The 20,873-nt window shown below is 34.7% G+C and overlaps 1 protein-coding gene across 1 annotated transcript in view; it reads right to left on the reverse strand.

The window, feature by feature from the left end:
- Positions 1 to 20,873, reverse strand: part of LOC147073832 (transducin beta-like protein 2) — a 225,609-nt gene that overhangs the window by 402 nt on the left and 204,334 nt on the right. Inside the window, exons 3-5 of the mRNA XM_085944735.1 lie at positions 8,361 to 8,584; positions 5,757 to 6,129; positions 1,013 to 1,198 (exon numbers count right to left, since the gene is read on the reverse strand). Of these exons, the coding sequence (XP_085800861.1) occupies positions 1,013 to 1,198; positions 5,757 to 6,129; positions 8,361 to 8,584 (783 nt within the window). The remainder of the gene's footprint in view (positions 1 to 1,012; positions 1,199 to 5,756; positions 6,130 to 8,360; positions 8,585 to 20,873) is intronic.

A 20,873-nucleotide genomic window follows, 5' to 3' on the forward strand; every position in this document is an offset into this window, starting at 1 on the left:
ACAATAAATAATCATTAATGAAAATTAAATCTTCCTCAGGAGTACCCAAATGGCAAAAGCATTACCTCTATGGATTTCTATGCCTATTCGCTGTCTGATGTATTCAGTTGAGTGAAATATGTTATTTGATTTAGAATTCAAAGTACTAAAGTCCGACACGTCTAAAACGGAGGACGGCGATTCGGAAAACAAAAATACTATCAATCCTCCCTTCCTTCTAAATGTGTCACAGTTCATTTTATTTGTCATCGGTACTTGCTAAATAATTACCCAATGCATTTTAACTGTGGTTAAATTTTACCTTACAAACGCACTAAGATGAATGGTTTACATAGCAATACATACGAAAACAATCTGTCACGTGAAAGCTAACTTGAAACCTAAAAACAAACCAAAAAATACTAGGGTTACATATTAGAATCATATATCAATATACATAGCTGTTTGCTTCGCATTGTGTCGGGCAACATATATCTTGATCATTTTATTTATTAAATTTTGATCTTATCATCATCAGCTAAAAAAATGTCTTCTAAAATTATAATAAATTACACACAAAGAGCATTTGGACTCAGTTATGTATTCATTTATAGATCAAGTGACATGCACCAAAACCATTCATCAAAAACACAAATATATGTATCGACAATTCTTTGAACATCTAAACATTCTAAACCAAGTGCTGATACGGCTATTACAGACCTACAAACTTATCTAAAGAATGGCCAAAAATGGAACTACGAACTACCATAGGATGCCATTTTGAAAATGTCATTCGAATGTCAGATTTTGTCCAGATACGAGTCTTGATTGGATAGTTTTCCCATTCCATTCTTCAGATTAGTTTGTAGGCCTGTACATACAATATATTTAAAAAGAGACAAAAACTTGAAGTCAATTTTCTCCTTGTTATTAAATATCGAAATAAAATATTCAAATATTATATTTTCTATCATCTGGCAATTAAAATACCCCATAATACTGACAAAACGCTAATTGTTAGATTAAATACCTGCGCAGACATTTTCAATAGTTTCACATAGTTTTCCTGTTGCCGCATTGAATATTTCTAAAGATTTTCCTGATGCCACAACGACAATGTCTGCTGCGGGAGAGAGAGCGATGAAAGCTGCTGAACTGCATTGGGAATAGCAGCCGGTGGAAATAAGCTGGATCATTTCACCGCGAACGTAATCGACTGAAATCAAAATAATTATTTCTACATTAATTTGGAAAGAAGGAAATATATAGTTAGATACATCCTAACTAGAGTTACACAAACCGAGATTTGTTGAAATAATAATTGTTTGACCTAGCCAGGGGTGGCCAACCTTTTGCATACCATGCGCCAATTTTTTTCAGACGAGTTCAGATGCGCCATACAACTCAAGCACCTTTTCTACCTTCTTACGTTCACGATTGGGGTTGGAAAATAGGGATAGGGGTAGGATCTGCTTCGCTTAGGGGAGGAAAAGCAATAACTAAAAACACGCAATTAAATTCATTAATTTATGCCAGTTCAAAAAACACACGTTCATTGGAGCACCAATCTACAATAGTCAGAAATGATCTCTTGGACAAGAGGGTGATTGCTGTCGTGGACCCCGCTGATGGTGCTACAGCTGCCGGAGAGTCTCGTTTGGTGAAGCTAACTCTGGACCACAGTTGTTGGATGTGATGAGAGAGAGAGAGAGAGAGAGAGCTCTGAGCGGAATGGAACACTGAATCCTTTGAGCGTTTGGATTTCACTAGTCTTTCAATGTTTGATGTTAAATTTGTTACTGACAGCAGCAGAGAACACGCTAGTACACTCAATAAAATGCTCTCACAAAAACTTCGCTTCAAACTTCACGCCACAACGGCTCACTCAGAACTGACCATCTCAACTAACAGTCAAACCACGTCTCACTCACGCTCTCTCTCATACACACACATGCACTGTTCACATCCTACAATTGTCAACTGTCAAAAAAATGGGATGAACTGATGGGTAAGAAGGCTGTATGACTTGAACTGAGAGCACTCAGGTGTTGAAAATATGAAGATGGATTCAGTTATGGCGTATACTTCAAAAGAATAAGTAGGCGCAAAGATGCAATGCACCACTTGTAATCATCCACTCGCCATGGTTTGGCCACCACTCACCTAGACATACCAAGTTTACTTTTATAAATTTTAAAGATACTTTAGGGCTCTCTGTCGAAAGTGAACAGCAAACAATGCACCAGCCCGTAATGTTAGAGGAAAAGGTGGTATCATGGCACCCCTAAGATTTTCGTATTTCTGATAATGCCATCTAGCGGTGTATCATGACATATCGTTCTCCTATGTACCACGAGTCTAGAGAATCACGATTACTTCGCGTGAAGCGTACGCGTCGTCAGTGTCGGGCATTCTTGTCACAACGTGTGAAGTGAAAGTTTATCGTCCTGCACAAAAAAATATTTTCTCAGAACTTTTTAGGATTCAGAAGACTTATGAAATGATTTTGTTTACATCGAAGGAAAGTGAAATCAATATTTTCAAGTAAGTTCGCTCAGTCTTCAATATTTTAAATTATAATTCAAAAAATACCGTGACAGTGTTTGTTGATATATTGGCCCCCCATGGTGGTATGTATTTTGGCACCGGGGGCCATATTACAACCATTTTACCTCGAGTAAAAACTACTATTTTTATAATTTTACAGGCATGCCGCGAATGAATCTTTCTCCGAGAAACAAGCATAAACTAAAATTATGGAGCGAGGAGAATATAATGAGTGCAGTAGTTTGCAGTGCGGGAGAAGAAGATGGGCTACAAAAAAGCAGTGAAGGAGTTTTGAGTACCAAGAACGACATTGCCGAGCTATTTGGTAAGGCATATATTCAATGTCAAACAGCAAGCATAGCTGTTAATGGAGTCAAGGTATCTGGTATATATCCATTCGACAGAAATATATTTAATAATGCTGATTTGATCGCAGCAGATCATGAAGCTACTGAACCTACAGTATCTGAATCGATCTCAACTCCGAATGTTCATGAGCAGCCAAATTCCGTCAATGACTGTAGAAACCCTTCACTCTCCACAGTCATCTGAGAGCCGTCTTGTACTGCCTGAAAATATTGTGCCAGTTCCACAGCCTAAAAAGAAGAATTCAAACAGGGGACGTAAGGCATCGTCGGATGCTCTCGTGACCGGGTCGCCGTACAAAGCTGGCTTAGAAGATTCTATGAAGAAAGCTGAACTTAAGCAATCAGTAATGGAAGAAGCTGGGCCTAGTCATGGGAGGGTTTACTGAGGCCGTGGTGGTGGTCGTGGTTATGCTAGAGGCAGGGGAGCTAACAATATAGCAAAACGACGTCGCATGAGTTCTGACTCAGAAACAACTGAAGAATCTGGGCCTCCGATCTCTGCCTCGGATATTCCGATATGGAAACTCCTGGTGCGCCTCTTGAAGATGAAGATGCGATATGCATGTTTTGCAGGGAACCTTATTCCATGGACCGACATGGTGAAATTAGGATTCAATGTCTTATTTGTCACTTATAGGCATACAGAGAATGCACATCGTGCGAAAAAAATGAATATGTGTGATTTTTGTTTAAATACCTAATTAAAAATGAGAAGATTACAAATTGTTTGAGTAATTCTGTAATATTTAATGCTTAGTTACTAGTCTATACTGTCATCGCCAAAAATATCTTGTAAATTTCGATGGGGGCCATATTACCCTCACATTTTTCAAAAATAGGAAAACTTGGTTTTTGTTTAATATAATTCAATTGTTTTATTTTTGGTTCCACGTTTTAGCAGACACGAACTTAATATTTTATCTTCACTTTAAGCAAAAATTTAGAGCAGTTAGAATAAAAACTCGTATTTTATGAAGAAAAAACAAACTGGGGGGCCACAATACCACCTCTTCATCTAATTATTCATGTTTTAAAAATATAGCCAAGACAAATTTTATTGCAGGTTGTGAGGCCTAACGCCAAGCATCCCGCCATCCATTCCATTGTGATGTTTTATAATATAATTGTGTTTGATTGTATCCGTAGTGTTAAACACACAATGTAGGAATAATCTAGTGACCACATGGTAAATTCAGTTTTTAAATACATCTAACTATCTCTAAAAACCACCACTTGACCTTCTGTCACCTTTATGAAGGTAACCTGAAGTCATTAAATTACACTAGGTACGGTCCCATTCCCCTTGTTGTACAATGATTCACCTCTCAGGGGAAGTGACTGACTGCACCCAATGAATTTAAGTTCTCTCAATATTGAAGATCTATGTTCCAATAACATTTTGTGAAATGTATCAAAATCGATGCCTGTTAAAATATTATTTCAACTGGATGTTGCACTCGAGCCTTGTGAACGTTAGTGCAATTTGCTAGGTACTAGGCTTGACAGTCGATGAAATTAAGGTAATTTATTGCTTTTTCATCATCATCTACAACACTAAACCCCAATGAGGGTCTCGGCCGTCTTCAAGAAATATGTCTACACGGCTCTGTCTGACGAAAGGTTTCTCCATAGCCATAGTCTCATGCTGTGTCACTTTCTACATAGTCCAACCACCGCAAAAGTCTCCCATCCTTTGGAGAGGAGGCTCTTTGGCGGTTGGGTAGCTTAAAACTTTCTCGTTGGAGACTTGATCATCATCGTACACCAATACTACTACATATATCTGGAAAGCCTCCTGTTATTTGATGGTCCATTCCTTTATCAGACTCTGTAAGGTGAATAGCGCAAATATAATGCAGGACATTGACGAAAGAATAGTTTGAAGTGCTACAATCACAGACATCCTGCTCAATTTTAGATAATGGCGTTTACAATAATTATGCTCTTCAATTGTATTAAGATATTTTATGTGATCATTCAATGTTGATTTATATATGTTGAAAAAAGGTGGGGCATCTCAATGACATAATTTACATCTTTACTACAAAGTATAAGCAACGTTTTAAGATTCGTTATGCATGTTCAGTAAAAGTTTGGTTTGTTTAAACCCATTAATGATAAAAGATACATAATGATATTTATTATTTATTTTTTGATATAAACAAAAAAGATTAAGTTTAGTATAAGCCAGCTCGCACTTCAAAACTCGTCTCTTCTGCAACGTGTCGAATACGTCGATGTGACGTCATCGTTATTCACAAAACACACATTGCCAAATAGAGCTCCGCAGATTGATCGAATGCGACTTTTTAGTTTGAAAAAAAATACAGTTCTGCTATCAACAAATCGCATGCATCTCGGACTGCGAGTCGCAGATGCTAGAACGCATACACACACCTACCAATTGGTCATTCCTTCTCTGGCTCGCCGGTCGCCGCATCAAAATATCTATATGTTTCGAGATGTTACGTACGGTTGTCGCTAGATAGATGTGCATAATATGCAACATTGGATCGACGTTCCTAGAAGGTTTGATTTATGGCTTTGCGGCAGACGAGGCGAGCTTAGATGTGAGAGCTGGCTAAAATTATCATAGAACGTTTGTGAAAAAATTTATGATCGGTTTTTCTTAATAATGTCTAGAGTGACCGCCATTTTCAATTCAAGACATCATACAGGTCATCTACCACAATTTTCAGCAATACCTACACTCAGTAAGCCACGATTGTAGAGTATAAATAAGGAATGTATTTCATGTAACCATTCAATTTCTTCATTCTTCCGCATTCCCAAGGGCTAACATAAGCCTCATGACTACATCGCAAATTACTAATTTCTATAAAATGCACAATTCCTTACTATTTGTATTGAATAATTTCCAGGTGCCATCCTTGGAGACTGTTGCAATGTGTGCGGTGCCAGAATCAAATGCAAAGTCATAAACTCCCGAAGTATGCCCGCTCAATTCAAAAGCTCTGACGACAGTTTTAAACTTTCCCATCTTATCGAACAGCACTTCCCAAATTTTTACATCCCCCACGAATCCTGATGCTACGACGTATCGCGCGCAGGGTGATATTTTGGCTTTCATCGTCGTCATGAGATACGTGTCGATCCTCGCCATTTGTTCCCCCTTCAGTGCCCAGATGATCATGTCGTTTTTAGACGAACACGACATCATGAAGCGCCCATTGCAGGCGATCCCAACGCCAACTACATCTTCACTGTGAGCCTGGAAATAAAACAAAAATCATTATTACAACGAGAAAAAAACAATAACAAACAGAATCAAAACCGAAGGATGTTGAAATATTCCTTCTATAGATATAAAGCCTAAATGTATGAAATTGAAGCAAAAAAAGGACCATTGGTCCAGATATGAAATTAGCTACAAGTGACTTTGCATTGCAAGCTCATTTGAAGAGAATTTCATACTTTTACCATGACATTTATTTGCCAATTTTCAGAGTTTGGTAAAAAGACAATTTATCACAATGAGTCGATAAGCAGCTAATAATATTACACTTTTGCATTATTTTTTAGTTACAAAATCCTGTAAAATTTGTTAATCACAATAAATATAAAAGATGACAGCCATAACCTGTATTGGTAATTGGAATGCCAACTGAACGCTGTTAAATTTTGTGGAGTTTAACAACTAAACCATCTATTTATAGTCCAAAGTCAAAACATTTTTATCCTTTTAATTCTTTTAAATTGCCATAATATGTAGACTTTTGCAAGAGATAACAACACTTTTTTACCTTGAAAATATTATTCATGTACTAAGATAATATCAACAGAGAAAAGTGAATAACACATTGCAAACAAGCTTTTTCATTGGATAGATTATAATCTATGTAGTGTAGGTATACATAAACTATTTTTTCCCCTTTAACTAATAACACTGTAAGTGGAAAATAAGATAATGATCAGACTGTACAGTGGTAAATCTAATAAGCATTTCTCTACGGTTCCCAAGAATCTTGATAATGTGGTTGGTGTAGCATTAATAGTCACACAAGTAATAGCGCCAGTCACGTGCATGGATTTACTTACCAATAGTGTGTATTTTAACCTATAGCAATAATAACTGTTTACGCGTAAAAGTGCTGACTGTCTCTCCAATCTCATTCTTCATGCGCAAGCGAGACGCGATGTTGTTATTGTATGGTACAATTTGACAGGCTCAGACAAATTCATAGATAATCGGTAAACGTCAAAATGTTTTGTGCGTTATAGTTAGTATGTCTTCTGGCAGGTTCGCTACCATCGTTCTACTGCGCATGCAAATACCAATTACTGCGTGTAAAATTCAGAAGCCTCTGAACATTTTTGATCCATGCATGCAATCTTGCAACTTGCACGATAATACACGTGCATTTTATTGTTATGGCCACGATAATTCGTACTAAATCAATACAGTAGTAAATCCATGCACGTGTAAACAGGGTATAAGGATAAGTTGGCATGCATCATGTTCATACCCATCGTCTTTGTTTAGGTAGGGAGCCACCTGAAATTTATCCTCCCAACGAAATGACACCCATATTTCCCAAATAGTACTCCTATAAAATTTGAACTATTTTTATAAATACAAGTTAATTACCTATCAAATTATAATATGCATATGGAGATTCTGTTGAGTTTCTTTAAAAATGGTCGCCATCTCATTTACTGCACCCTCCCATAAGAAGCTGTCTCTTACTTAAAATATATATTTAAAAAAAAAGGTTGCATGTTCTTAACTTTGGTCGCATGTTGGATATCTCATCCTATGGACCAGATAATAGATTTTTTTTTAAATTCAGCATCCCGAACCGATTCGATAAAAAAAAAACTATAATGCCAAAGAGCTTGAACTGTGCAGTTCAGCATAGGTATTTAATAATTTTATATAAACAGCAATATGTAATTTTGCATATTATAAATAAACACTAATTTCTGTATAGATACAACACAGGACCATATTATGTTTTTTCTTAATATCTTAATATGGGTATACCTGTAAATATGCAAGTGTGTACCTACTGTAATTAATTGATTTCGGTTTAATTTTCAGGTGCTTTGTGATTTTGCAAAACAGCTGGTGTTTTGTGGTTTTTGCTATTAAAAAATTTAAATAGTTTCCTGCCATTTGCAATATTTTTTTTTTACACTTAGTCCTAATATAGTTTTTTTTATTGCGGCAACTTACCATAATATTATATTTTCATGAGCTGGTTAAAGAAATGATACAAATTACTATGGTCGTTTTTATCTCCCCCATTTGCGGCAAAGTTTACGTTTCATTGTAATTTGTTTTGAGATGACAAAAATGTTTCAGAGTGATAATAATTTAGGCTCTCTCTCAATAAGCACCATCCAATCTCTTTGATAATGCATCATATTCAAATTCTTAACAAGTAACTACCTACATTTTATTATGTACAATAAACTTAATAAACCTGATTTCATACTTACGTTTTCAAAAGTGAACGCCTTACTGGTGACGAGTGGTAATCCATCTTTCTTCTTCTCCACTTTGTACACCTCAAAACAGTTTTCCACGCCTTTGTGGATGATAAAGGCTTTTGCGTCAGGACTCCAAGCGATGTGAGAAGCGTGGTCGTATTCTATGTTTATCCTCAACGACTTTCTCCCCTTTCCCAGTAGATCTTTTATGTCCCAAAAGAAAACGCTTCGATCTGGAATCAGGAAAGATAGTTATTTAATTAAATGATAAAGGTATGTATAAAGTTGACTGTATTCGTAGTGTAGGAAAAAATCAAATCTTAAGTACAGAAAATGCAAATATTACAACTATCAAGAGTAGGTTATTGGAACTAATATTTTTCCTATCAAAGTGCCTTGGATGGTTTAATTTGTATCGTATGAAGATACATCCCACAATCGTATATTTAAAAATATTAGTACCAACGTAGTAAAATAGCGCCGCAGGCGACTTTTTTACTATTAGAGAAAATTTGTAATTTGTGAAGAACTAAATGTAAATATTTCCATGTATTTGTATTATCAATATAATAACTAATTAATGTGATACCTAAGCTTGTTTCAATGAACGTAAAAGTTTTATATATTTTGGCTTGATATTTGAACTTGGGCAAGACCCTTCAAGCACGGCTGCTATCATTTTTAATTATAGCTTGAGTTGAACGTTACTCAACTAGATATGTCGTATAAAATGGGAGTTGAACTGCGATAGCCTTGTCGGAAATCCGAGGATAGGAATCCAGAAAATAGCCAATGGAATATCAGCGAAATTCATTTTTAGCGCCCCGTCGTTCCTCAATTCAACAAAATTCCTCTCGAATTTATAGGGAAAGTGCTACTATAGAATTTTGGGTATTGGTTGCAAAAGAGTTTCGAATTAAGTCGTATTGATTGTATGAAAGTAATGATGACATTTCTTTTGCAGCAAAGTTAAATGTTTTTGAGCTGGATCTAAAATTCATTGCTTGTTTTCAATGATGGTCTGGTAGGTCCTGTGAGATATTTGTACAGTTCCTTGTCTTAACTCCTTTTGCTAAATTCCGAATTTATTTGTGAATCCTTTTAATTTATCAGAGCATGTCAATATATTTTCATTCCGACCTTGCATTGTTTTATTAAGTTCATTCAGGTGTTCAAATATATTACGCAAATGTTCGAAAATATGGCTATTAATTAAATACATAATATTTTATAATATAACAAATTATTTGCGTTTTTTTCTAGAAGCAATGCACCGCGGCACGCCGGTTGCGGAGCACTAACCTACGCCACTGGATTACAGTAACGAAATCAAAATTATCTATTGACAACATAAAAAGTGAGATGGACACATTTAAAACAAATACGATATTTCATTTACGGGACAGGAATGCTTAATTGTGCAAAAATTCCCAAAGCGGTGTAAAACAGAATGGTATGATATTCACAAAGCAGTAAAACTGTAATAAATGTCAGCTCTCTGAAAGCTGTTATTATTTATAAATAAATAAAACTTTCTGAGCAATAAAACTCGTTTTCTTTCCAAACACGTGAGATTATTTTTGAATGGTACGGCATTAGCTTAAAACACAATAATTGCGAAAAACGATAAAACCCATAAAATAGCCTTAAGCGATGTTCAATCCCAGGTCAGTCAGTGAACAATTTTTTTCTGGTGAATATGTATTAAGACGATACTTCAGTTAAACGGCGAATAATTTTCAAGTATAGGCGCGACGAAATTTTGGACTCGCGGAGAGTCTCTTTGGAGAGCGAACGTCGAGGTGTGAATACGTAAATTTGTTTCGTGATGGCGACGGGGGTATTAATTCTTAAATCGTGTAAAGATGACTAAAAACGTTACCCATTTACTTGAAAAAGAAAACATGTCAATGAATATAGTATTATTGTTACTAATAGAACAATAAACAGAACATTAAATGGACTAGGCCGTCTTGAACGGTGTCCATTAAGCCGGGTCCACATTAATTGTCGCTCGATTACTAGGTTCTGCTTCCTAGGCATGTTACCTGATAACAAATATAGACGACGGCGCGCATACAGACAAATGGTTGGGGGGGTTGGTCCATTTTGTAAAAATATCCATAATATTATTATATTGATTTTTAAGGTGGCCACAATCTAGCAGGTGCCACTGACTTCGACATTTACTTCGCCTACTACTTATAGATTCTCGTCATTTCAATCGCGAAATAGCGCACTATTCCGGGTACATTTCCTATACCCAGACACTTCGAGTTTTGAGTCTAGCTATAAACACCTGGCCTGCAGGTATAACTGATGATTTTCAACTACGAGTTATTGCGAGTTGTCGCATCAGAATATTTGAATGCACCAGATAGTTGCACAAATTTATGCGAGGCACGAGTCTTCCAATGGGCATAGGCCTTGCGTGTTGTAGAATTCCGAGAGGAGTGGGACCAACCCGTTGACAAGTCTGTTCAACTCCCAAATCTAACGGGTTACGATCCTGTCATGAGTTCCTGACAAAGAAAAAAAAGTAATATTCCATTTACCTAAATAATTAAATTTGTATATTTCCGTTTCTGGGAGGGGGGTCCGGACCCGATCCGATCGATACAATCATCCGAGGTAATTTTTCTCGGTCGTGTGAAAAGGTCCTATTTAGTTAGATAGGTACATCAAACAATCAAACAGTAAATACAATGTAATAGGTATCGAAACGGATTGAAAGTTCATTTTCGCGCATTTGTTGGTGCAGAATAATTTCTTTGTCGATTGGAAGATAACTACAGTTAGTAGCTACCGTGTTACTTATTTATCCATGACAAGTCATAAGAGTTGGTTCAAGCCTGGGGTTGTCAACAATGTAGATCAAAAGGTTAATTATTTATTGTATTATTATGAAAATAATCTATTTAATAGGAAAAGTATACAAATTCCAACACATTACAAGCCCTACAGTTAAGCCAGGGCCATGCCAAGTGTGGCTGTCACCCTGGTGCCAGAATAAAATTGCCCGTCGCCCCCCCCCCCCCAATAAAAACAAGTATTTTTAATAAAAGTAACAAAAATCGTAATATATAAGAATAATATATCACACATGTATAGACAGTGATAGCAACCTACACATTCTACACTGTTTGTCCGTTTGTTCGGTTATAACTAAAGAAAACTACTGAACCCATATTATTATTGATGACACTTGCACATATTATGGACTACATTATTGGTACAAATTTTCATTTAAATTCTCGGTACTTACCTTAAAAGAAAGTTCTCGAAAATAACACACTCGCAACAAAATGAAATAAAGCACTAGTTCAGAAAATGCGCGCTTAGAAATTGAACAATTAATAATACGAATTACTGTATTTATGCATCGTGTATATTTGCCTACTTTTTCTTTCCGTGTTTCACGCGGAAAACACAAACACAGACCCCCCAAACCAACCCGCCTCGCACCACACCCGGTCTCAATCGAGCGTATCACGAGGCCCTACGTTTGGATGTAACGCATCAGCATTTTTCCCGCACTGGTAATGTCTCAGGAACAGATACCCAAGACTAAGGTCGCCACGCTCTCAAGTGATCTTTGACTGAGTTTAATGATTTACTCTAATACAAAGTGCCGTGATAGAGAAAGGCAAGTGAGAATTAACAAAAAGAAAAGGAATTTAGTAATATATACCTATAAAAAAAACGACGCTAATCAATACGGACAGCAAAATTTATGTGAAGAGATCTGATACCTGCAGTAAAACGCCGCAAATGCATTTCAGGCGGACGTCCATGACGTTATAAATGACGTTACTGCAATATTGGCTAGCTTTATAGGTAGGTATATTAATAATTATCGGATGATAATGTAGGGTTGTATGACATCGCACAACGTCTCGATACCTTCGTCGATACTTTGGTATAGTGTTTCCCAACCTTATTTGTGCCATGCCCCACTTCAACGCTTCAAAAATCTCTATGCCCCCCCCCCACCCCTCCTATGAAAATTTCATAGTTAACAAATTCTGAAAAAAAAATGAATTGCTTCAAATAAAAAATGCACATAGGCAATAACTATTTTTAATTTAACTTTCGTAAGTAAGTACCTATGTTTATTAAGTATATCAGATGTACAACTCGGAAGAAAATTAGTGCGATCCTTATGCTTGATGTGAGCTGCAAAGAGTTTTTATGTGAGGTACTAATTTGGTCAATTTTAATCTTAAATCTCCACAATTTGTGATATCAAAACGATTTCTTTTTTTCAGTAAAAAATCATTTACGGCGCTAATGTGCGGCATTCAACTAAATATTATGTGAATATTATGGAATGACAGCAGTTTTTTTCTCGGAAAGTCGAAACAAAAAAATCTACCAAATATTATTAATGATTTGCACATTACCCCCAAAACATTCAAATAACCCCCCGGTGGGGCGTACGCCTTACGTTGGGAAACACTGGTATAGATCCTTTTCATTCGATATAGACACTGATATCTTGCGTTTTTTTTCCGAAATAAACTACGGGTTTAATCATGACTTATTATTAATAACCAAATCACCCGCAAGCCACACTTATCGATCCCTGGTTCAACCGTAAGTAACTCGAATGACAGTTGTTAACGGGCTGTGTACCATACAGATAAGATTTTTTTTGTTCGCGAGTGCGTTTCTAGTGCAGAGAAAGTGACAGTGAATTCTACAGCCCAGCCCTGATCGTCAACCACTGACCATTTAATTAACATCCACAATTATTAACAAAATATTACTAATTATAGTAAAATATTATTGTCATTTTTTTATCAATGTATTATTTTATATTATATATACTAACTAGGTGCTGCATACAGAATTATCCCGTCAAGAAAACGGTCCTAGTTCTCCACAACTAAGAATAATATTTATAAAAAGCTTATATTAATGTAGAGCTATGTCACAGTATTCGGCAGGGCTGGTCGCTAACCGCTCGTTGTTGAGTGTCCAAAAATGTGTTACATCAGAATCGGTTGTAACTTTTCAAGAAATAAACATATCGGAACAACGACGTTTTACGGGTTACCAGCAAAGCACGGAATGTACTTATCCCCTGAAGGCAAAAGATGACTTGGATGATCGTAACTGAGATGGCTGGACTACACCATGGTAAATCTAACAATGCTTGTCCAAAGCAACTGGAAACTAGTGGTGCAAGATCGTCCAGGAAGGAAACAGTTTTTGTGGAAGTCAAGATCCGCCAAAGTTTGTAACTTGTAGTGTCATAAATGATGGAAGTATTATACCTATTGTGTAGACAAAAGAGACAAAAAATCAAAGATGCGCTGTATGTCCGGATGGCGGGAGGCGCGAGACGTAGCAATGAACGTACGCGACATTGTGCTTGCCCTATGTCCCAATGCTGGGCCGAAACAGGATGAAGAAAGTAATTAAGTAAGTAAACAAAGGAGTCCCCAATGGTATATACCAGGTTTATACCGGTCGGATTTTCAAGGCCTCGATCACTGCGTTCCGGTGGCATTTTTTAATGGAAATCTGAACCGATCCGCAAGTTTACGTTATGCTATGTAAAAACGTTGTACTATGTTGTGCTCTCCCATGGGCACTCTTAATTTAAAGTCATGTAAATTCAGTTAAAGCACACTTGAGTGTAAAGTGACCTAAGTCTTGGGTAACTGCTCCTGAGACATTCTCAGTTATAAAAAATACTTAAATACAAATCATAGAACACCTATTTTCATGCAAGGCTTGCCCAGTCAGCTGTAATTTCGACGAGGTCCTACAAGCCGAGAAAAATGGCGTTGCCTTCGCCAACTTCTGGAGCGACACGTCGTAGCTATTGAAGACCCAACACGACGAAGAAGAAGAATAAAAAATACTGATGTGTCATATTCAAACGTAGGGAGCCGTGATACCCGATGAAGGCTTTAATTACCTTTCATTATCATTAATTTAGATATTAAACTATTGAATTAATCTATTATACTACGTTTTTATTAGATCGTATTCTTGTTTGTCCAGTACAAGTTTTTTCTTGTTTGTCCAAGATTTGTTTTGGACGACTGAAGATTTTTAACTAACTTCCCGACCAGCTAGACATTTGAAACTTTTATAATATATCAGAACACGACGACAATGCATTCTTTTAATACTTTTAGCCATCTTTAAGCAGAATTGAATTCATTTTCAGTTAATTCTGTTTTGTATGGAAAGTTATTTCGGAAAAAATTCGTAAAAAGTAAAACACTATTATTGGTTGCTAAGCGGGTCCTAGCAACTAAATTATTAATATATACGTGCGTTACTATGGAAATCAATATGAAATGTCAAAATGACATTTCAGTATTCTATATTTATTCAGTATTTCTATCAGGTAAAAAATAAGTATTTATTAATACATAGAATTGTCAAGTTTATAATATGATTCAACAGAAAATTTAAAAACGTGGTATATAAAAAGTTCTTTTTATCTTGTAACTATTTAAACTTATTATCCAGGACGTGTTCAAATAGTTGACAATCAGCTGCATTGTATATTGCATAGAGATAGAGTAGGATTGATTAATAATTAATGTTATCGACGTCTATATCAGAAACGCATGATCGAACCTGATATCGCGGCGTTCGTTGCTATTATTATTGCAACCGCTAAGTATGCGATTATTGAACATTGAAATATATTTTCCTGGTGATTTTAATGACCGGTGTTCATTGAACTTTCTGCATATTATACTCTGACCAATAAACTTCTATGATGCTTAGTATTATTGAAAATTAAATGAATTTCACAGAAAAGATTATTTTTTCTGATTTCCCTATGCATAATGCACAATATTATATTATACTACTTACAGTAAATTGTTAAAATCAACTTTACTGTATCACAATATTTATATTTCAATTGGCGTTTGTTTAACGGCCCACATGCTCGTCGTAGGACAAAATTGAGTTTTTATTGTATTTTCAAACCATGATCCTGGACACTCCTTAAACGTTGTAGATAATCTATTTATATAATTTTGAAGCCTTATTATCCCTCATATTTATTTTAAACATTTTATGACTGCATAAAGTATTTTTGTTACATAAAATAGTATTCTTTTAAACCTCTCGCTCTAATGTTTTAGAATATAGTCATATTTCGGTACATAACTGTGCAGTGGTGTTAAGATTTCTTACATTTATTAATTTTTAAACGCATTTATAAAACCATTAGTATAATTAATGACGAGATAATTTTTGTAAAATATTCACGATAAAAAATTATATTGATAATCTCTGTGATCCCAAATTTGACAAGAATTAGGCAATTTATTATTCAAAAAGTCGGCAAGATTAACACATTTGAAGATGATTCTAAAGATACTTATTATAAGCTATGTCTTTGACCATTCAAGTGTGATAAACATATTATGAATAATGATTGCTTTATAATAATTATTGACCTAAGAATAAGGTAGTGTTTTTTTGAAATACGCCATTTCTTTTGTCATTCCCCAGTGGTTAAGCTACAACATACGGCTGTAGCCATAAATTGACAAACTATAATTGAAGTAAGGAGTAAAATGATATTGACGCGCGTGTTTGGTTGTAAAGTGTTAAGTGTAAAGTTTTGAAAATACAGTGAGATGAAAAGTGAAACCAAAGGTTTTCTAAGGCGCCAGTCAGAATCAGATTAAATCTAAATTAAGTAAGCAACATTCGGAATTATTCATATCCATATAGGGAATAATACTATTTCATTATTATTGACTTCCGTCAATGAGACATGCCGCGATAAATAAAAAAATGTCGCACCCACAGTAAATTTTTTATAATATTATACCATTAAGAACACTATCAATTTTAATTTACGCGCACCCACACTATACCCATGAAGTAGGTTACAGACCTTACAGATTATTTTTAAACCATTTCGAGCAGAACAACATAAATATATTATTATGTTTGTGAAAACACGATTTGACTCTTCCGTGTTATCTAGATTTCATTTGCACAAATCTGGAGTAAAAAAAAACCCTTAATTCAAACACCTAATATAATGTTACGTGTCTTATTTGTGCTAGGAACTTAGTTATTTATGTCACACTACACACAGCAATATTAAGAAATAATCTTTATGAATTTGTCTCCACTGTGGACGATCTCAGTAAAGGAAAAGTGTAAGAATAATTGCGCCGGAAGTGGAGTAAGGGCACAAAGCCTACCTTTAAATTCGTGTATCGCGAGTTCAAATTCTATAACTGGCTTAGAAATGGGTAGAGAGGACGTCTAATAACCATTCATCGTAAGAATCTGTTAAAACATTTCTATTGCGAGTAAGATGATTTATTTATTGGAAATTAAAGTTATTTATAGATAGGAAACATCTAACTGTCTATAAATTGATAAAATTAATTACGCGCTTAGAGTGAGCCACCAGTGTTATCAAACTTTGGGGTGAAATACTCTAAAATCGTTGTATTTTATATTGGTGTTGTAATCACTGAATGAATTATCTCCATGGCCCTTGGAATACCTACTTACCCTGTCCCCTCCAACCAGTTAGTTATGAAAGGGACAAAGTTTAAACTATTACAACTAGTGGTGTATTTAATAAAATAACTTTTTGAAGTTATAATTCTTTAGGCGCGTTTGGAAAATCAGATCAGATTGTATTTTTAGCGTGTGACATGTAACACATAATTTATTTTTTCACACAAAAAACACACTCGATTGGATTCGAACCAACGATTGTTCGGTTATCTGCCGAACGCACAACCATCACGCCACATATTATACTGCAATCGTGACGATTATACAGTATAATATTATAGTTTAGAATTGTTCCGTTGCTAGGCAGCGAATTTATTATTGTCGGCCATTTGCAATTCCTTACGTAAACAAACTATTAAACGTTATAGTGGCAGTTAGTACTGTAAAAATAAAAACAACGATAAATAATTATATAATTTAGTAATATAAGTTAAAGTGTATAGAAATAAACCAACGGCGTTCCAATAAGCGGTCCTTTTTCTTGAGTGTGTAATTTAACAAGATAATTAAGAGCTAGTCGAAGAATCTAGTTTATCACAAGTTTTGTTTATTGTTTTATTACGCCAAAGAAGTATAATTTCTAACGCGCGTACATAAGTACACACACCGATTTTTGAAAATGTCAAAGTAGAGCTGAATAACGTATATATATTCAATTTAGCATAAAAACATTTGAAATATTTAATCTTGACGTAAATTATTTTACAGCTTTTAGAAAAAACAAAAATGTCCCCTTCATGCCACCTATCCGCTACTTCATTTTGGAAGACACTGATTACCAGATTTCCAACTTCAGACTCGCGACAAAAATAAAAAATGTCTCGTTAGTGAAATTCATCGTGTGGCAAGAGGTTGACGAAACAATTGTGGGAAAGGCCATTAACAATATTATTCTTGTAACAGTAACCGTATTAGCAGTTCTTTTTGTAAGAAAAACATCTAAGTAATGCATTTTAGTCTTATTTGGATGAAAATGCAAGACAAAAAACGTCTACAGTAAGTAAGTAGATAATATATATTATTTTATAATTCATTATGTAATTGCGAGACGAATATTTTAAGTATGGTTTTCTTTAAGTGCCGTCTTCTCTACATAGATTGGCAATCATCAGAGTGATCTCTACCTTTGAGGCCACTGTCGGCAAAAAAGAGACTGCTCTCACGAAACCATCCCTATAGACTCTTCAGCCATTATATTCGTATCCTGCCAGGATCTTTTTTCTCCTGATTGATAGGTTGCAGCAGATGCTATTGTTTATGTTTATCTCAACACGTGTCTAAAATACACTAGTGGTGAATCACCATCCACGTGTCCGAAGTTCACCAGTTGATAGCGTTTTATATACCATGTAATCGAATGACACTCCTGTCTCTTAATTATATGTAATATGTACTGTGTTGTTTTATCTTATCTTTCCACGATATGTACTTTACAGCGTTAATATAATATTATAAACCCATATCTCAAGACTGGATGCTTTCACACAATGCCTCGTTCTAAAAGAAGGGTGTGTTACTTAAGGACTGAAAATTTTTTACATCGTATTACATACGGAGGTCTAAATCCAGATCTTTGTACATTATGAACTTTTGTAATTTAATGAATACGGTTCTTGGTATAATAAATATACTAACATACAAATAATTACAAGATAAAAAGAACTTTTTTATATAAGCACGTTTTTAAATTTTTTGTTGAATCATATAAACTTTTCAATTCTATGTATTAATAAATACTTTTTTTGTACTTGATAGAAATACTGAATAAATATAGACTACTGAAATGTCATTTTGACATTTCATATTGATTTCCATAGTAACGCACGTATATATTAATAATTTAGTTGCAATAATACATAGTGTTTTACTTTCTACGAATTTTTGCCGAAATAACTTGCCATATAAAACAGAATTATGTGAAAATGAATTCAACTCTACTTAAAGATGGCTAAAAGTATTAAAAGAATGCATTGTCATCGTGTTCTGATATATTCTAAAAGTTTCAAATGTCTAGCTAGTCAGGAAGTTAGTTAAAAATCTTCAATCGTCCAATACAAATCTTGGACAAACAAGAAAAAATTTGTACTGGACAAACAAGAATACGAGCTAATAAAAACGTGGTAATAATAAAATAGTAAAAGCTATATAGGAAATCTTGTTTTCCATATTTATACACAAGGACATTTTCATACCTACTCTATTTTTTCATAGACAATCAGGACAAAAAAATCAGGACCATTTTTTAAAATAGCAACCGGAAAATATCAAATCCAGTTAGTATGCTATATTTTCAAGTTTTACGTGTTAATTTAACGTGTATAAAATAAAAATGATCTTTAATATCATGGACCGAGGTTATTTATATTAGGTATATCGCTAAATGTGCCATACTAATTCGGATTAGGATTAATTCGGTTGAACACTTTTTTTGATTTTTTTAATGTATCTACATCTTTCATAGTATTATTACGTATATGTACTTGAATGTTAATTGGCCAGATAGCAGTGCCGAGGGGTGGAAGTCGGCTCTTGAGGATACAACATAAATAGTGCATACTATTCTTTATCACTTTATCAGTCATACGTATTTGTTTTAATTAAGCTCAGACTAAAAATCGTAAATAGTGTCGGTTAGTAAAATCAATCCCCTGCCGAAACCAAACCACAATAGTTTTAGTTTACTATGAGCTATTCGACAAAAATAATACACAGCTTTTCAGCCAAACTTATTTGTTTTCAATTGCAGATAGTGGTGACTGTTTTTAAAATTCAATTAAACCCTGCCTAAACCAAACCATAGTAGTCTAGGTATACGTACCTACTATTGGCGATCCGACAAAAATAGTGCATACTTTTTTAGTGGTAAGTACTTATCGTTTTCCTTGAATTAAAAATACATATTACAGATAGTGTTACTTAGTTTTTTTTTAAATTCATTAAGCCCTGCCAAAATCAAACCATAAACAATAAAAAGAATTCTTCTATCTATAAAATATCTAAAGTTATGTTCGGTTTAATGGCATAATTTTAGATATTTTATAGATAAACGAATATTTTTTTACCTCGTATTATCTACTATGGCTCGGTTGTTTAGGCAGGGCATAAATGAATTTTAAAAACTAACAAACACTATCTACATAATATTGTAGTCTTAAATCAATGAAAGCAAATACGTTTGACTGACAAAGTTTAGTATCCACTATTTAGGTCGGATCTTAACAGCCTACCTCCACTCTTCGCCACTGCCAGATGGTTAACAATAAAAGTATGTCGTGCCAAAGCCACCAAGAATTATAAAAAAATATTAATATATCAATTAATTATTATGTTATAAGAATACGTCATGGGCACATCATTACAACAGAGAAAAAATAAATTGCATTTTAGTAGGTACTCATATCAGAGAAAATGAATATCCAGTTAAGGCTATACCTCAGCTGAGGCATGGTCTAAAAAGATCGTGACTAGGCGATGCGCGGATTGCGGGTCGCGGGTGCAAATAACGCGAACCGAACGAAATATAATTTGTCATAAAAATTCAACATGCGTCCTTTTTATGTTATGTTTATTAGGTATTATATTCGTAATAATAATAATATATTCATTGACATGTTTTCTTTTGTCTAAGTACATGCGGAAAGTTTTTAAGTCATCTTTACACGATTTAAGAATATATTCATCCGACTCCATCACAGAAGAAATTGACGTGCGAACATGTCGACTATCCCTCTCCGAATGGCAACGCGCCTCAACGCGGCCGAAATTTCGTTCCACATAGTGTTGAAAATTATTTGCCGTTTCACTTAATATTTATTATTTATATATATAATAATTTTCGTCTTAATAGATTGTAATAATTAAACATGGCATTATCTAGTTAAGATGGCGTGTATTAAATACTGTAAAATAGGAAACTAGTTATACTTATTCTTATTAGTTATAATATATATATATTTCCTATATAATTATATGCAACTGTCGCGACTCGCGAGT

The sequence above is a fragment of the Rhyacophila brunnea genome, unplaced genomic scaffold (genome assembly GCF_057557595.1).
Source record: "Rhyacophila brunnea isolate RB1 unplaced genomic scaffold, BYU_Rbru_1.0 scaffold_17, whole genome shotgun sequence".
Classification (NCBI taxonomy): Eukaryota; Metazoa; Arthropoda; class Insecta; order Trichoptera; family Rhyacophilidae; genus Rhyacophila; species Rhyacophila brunnea.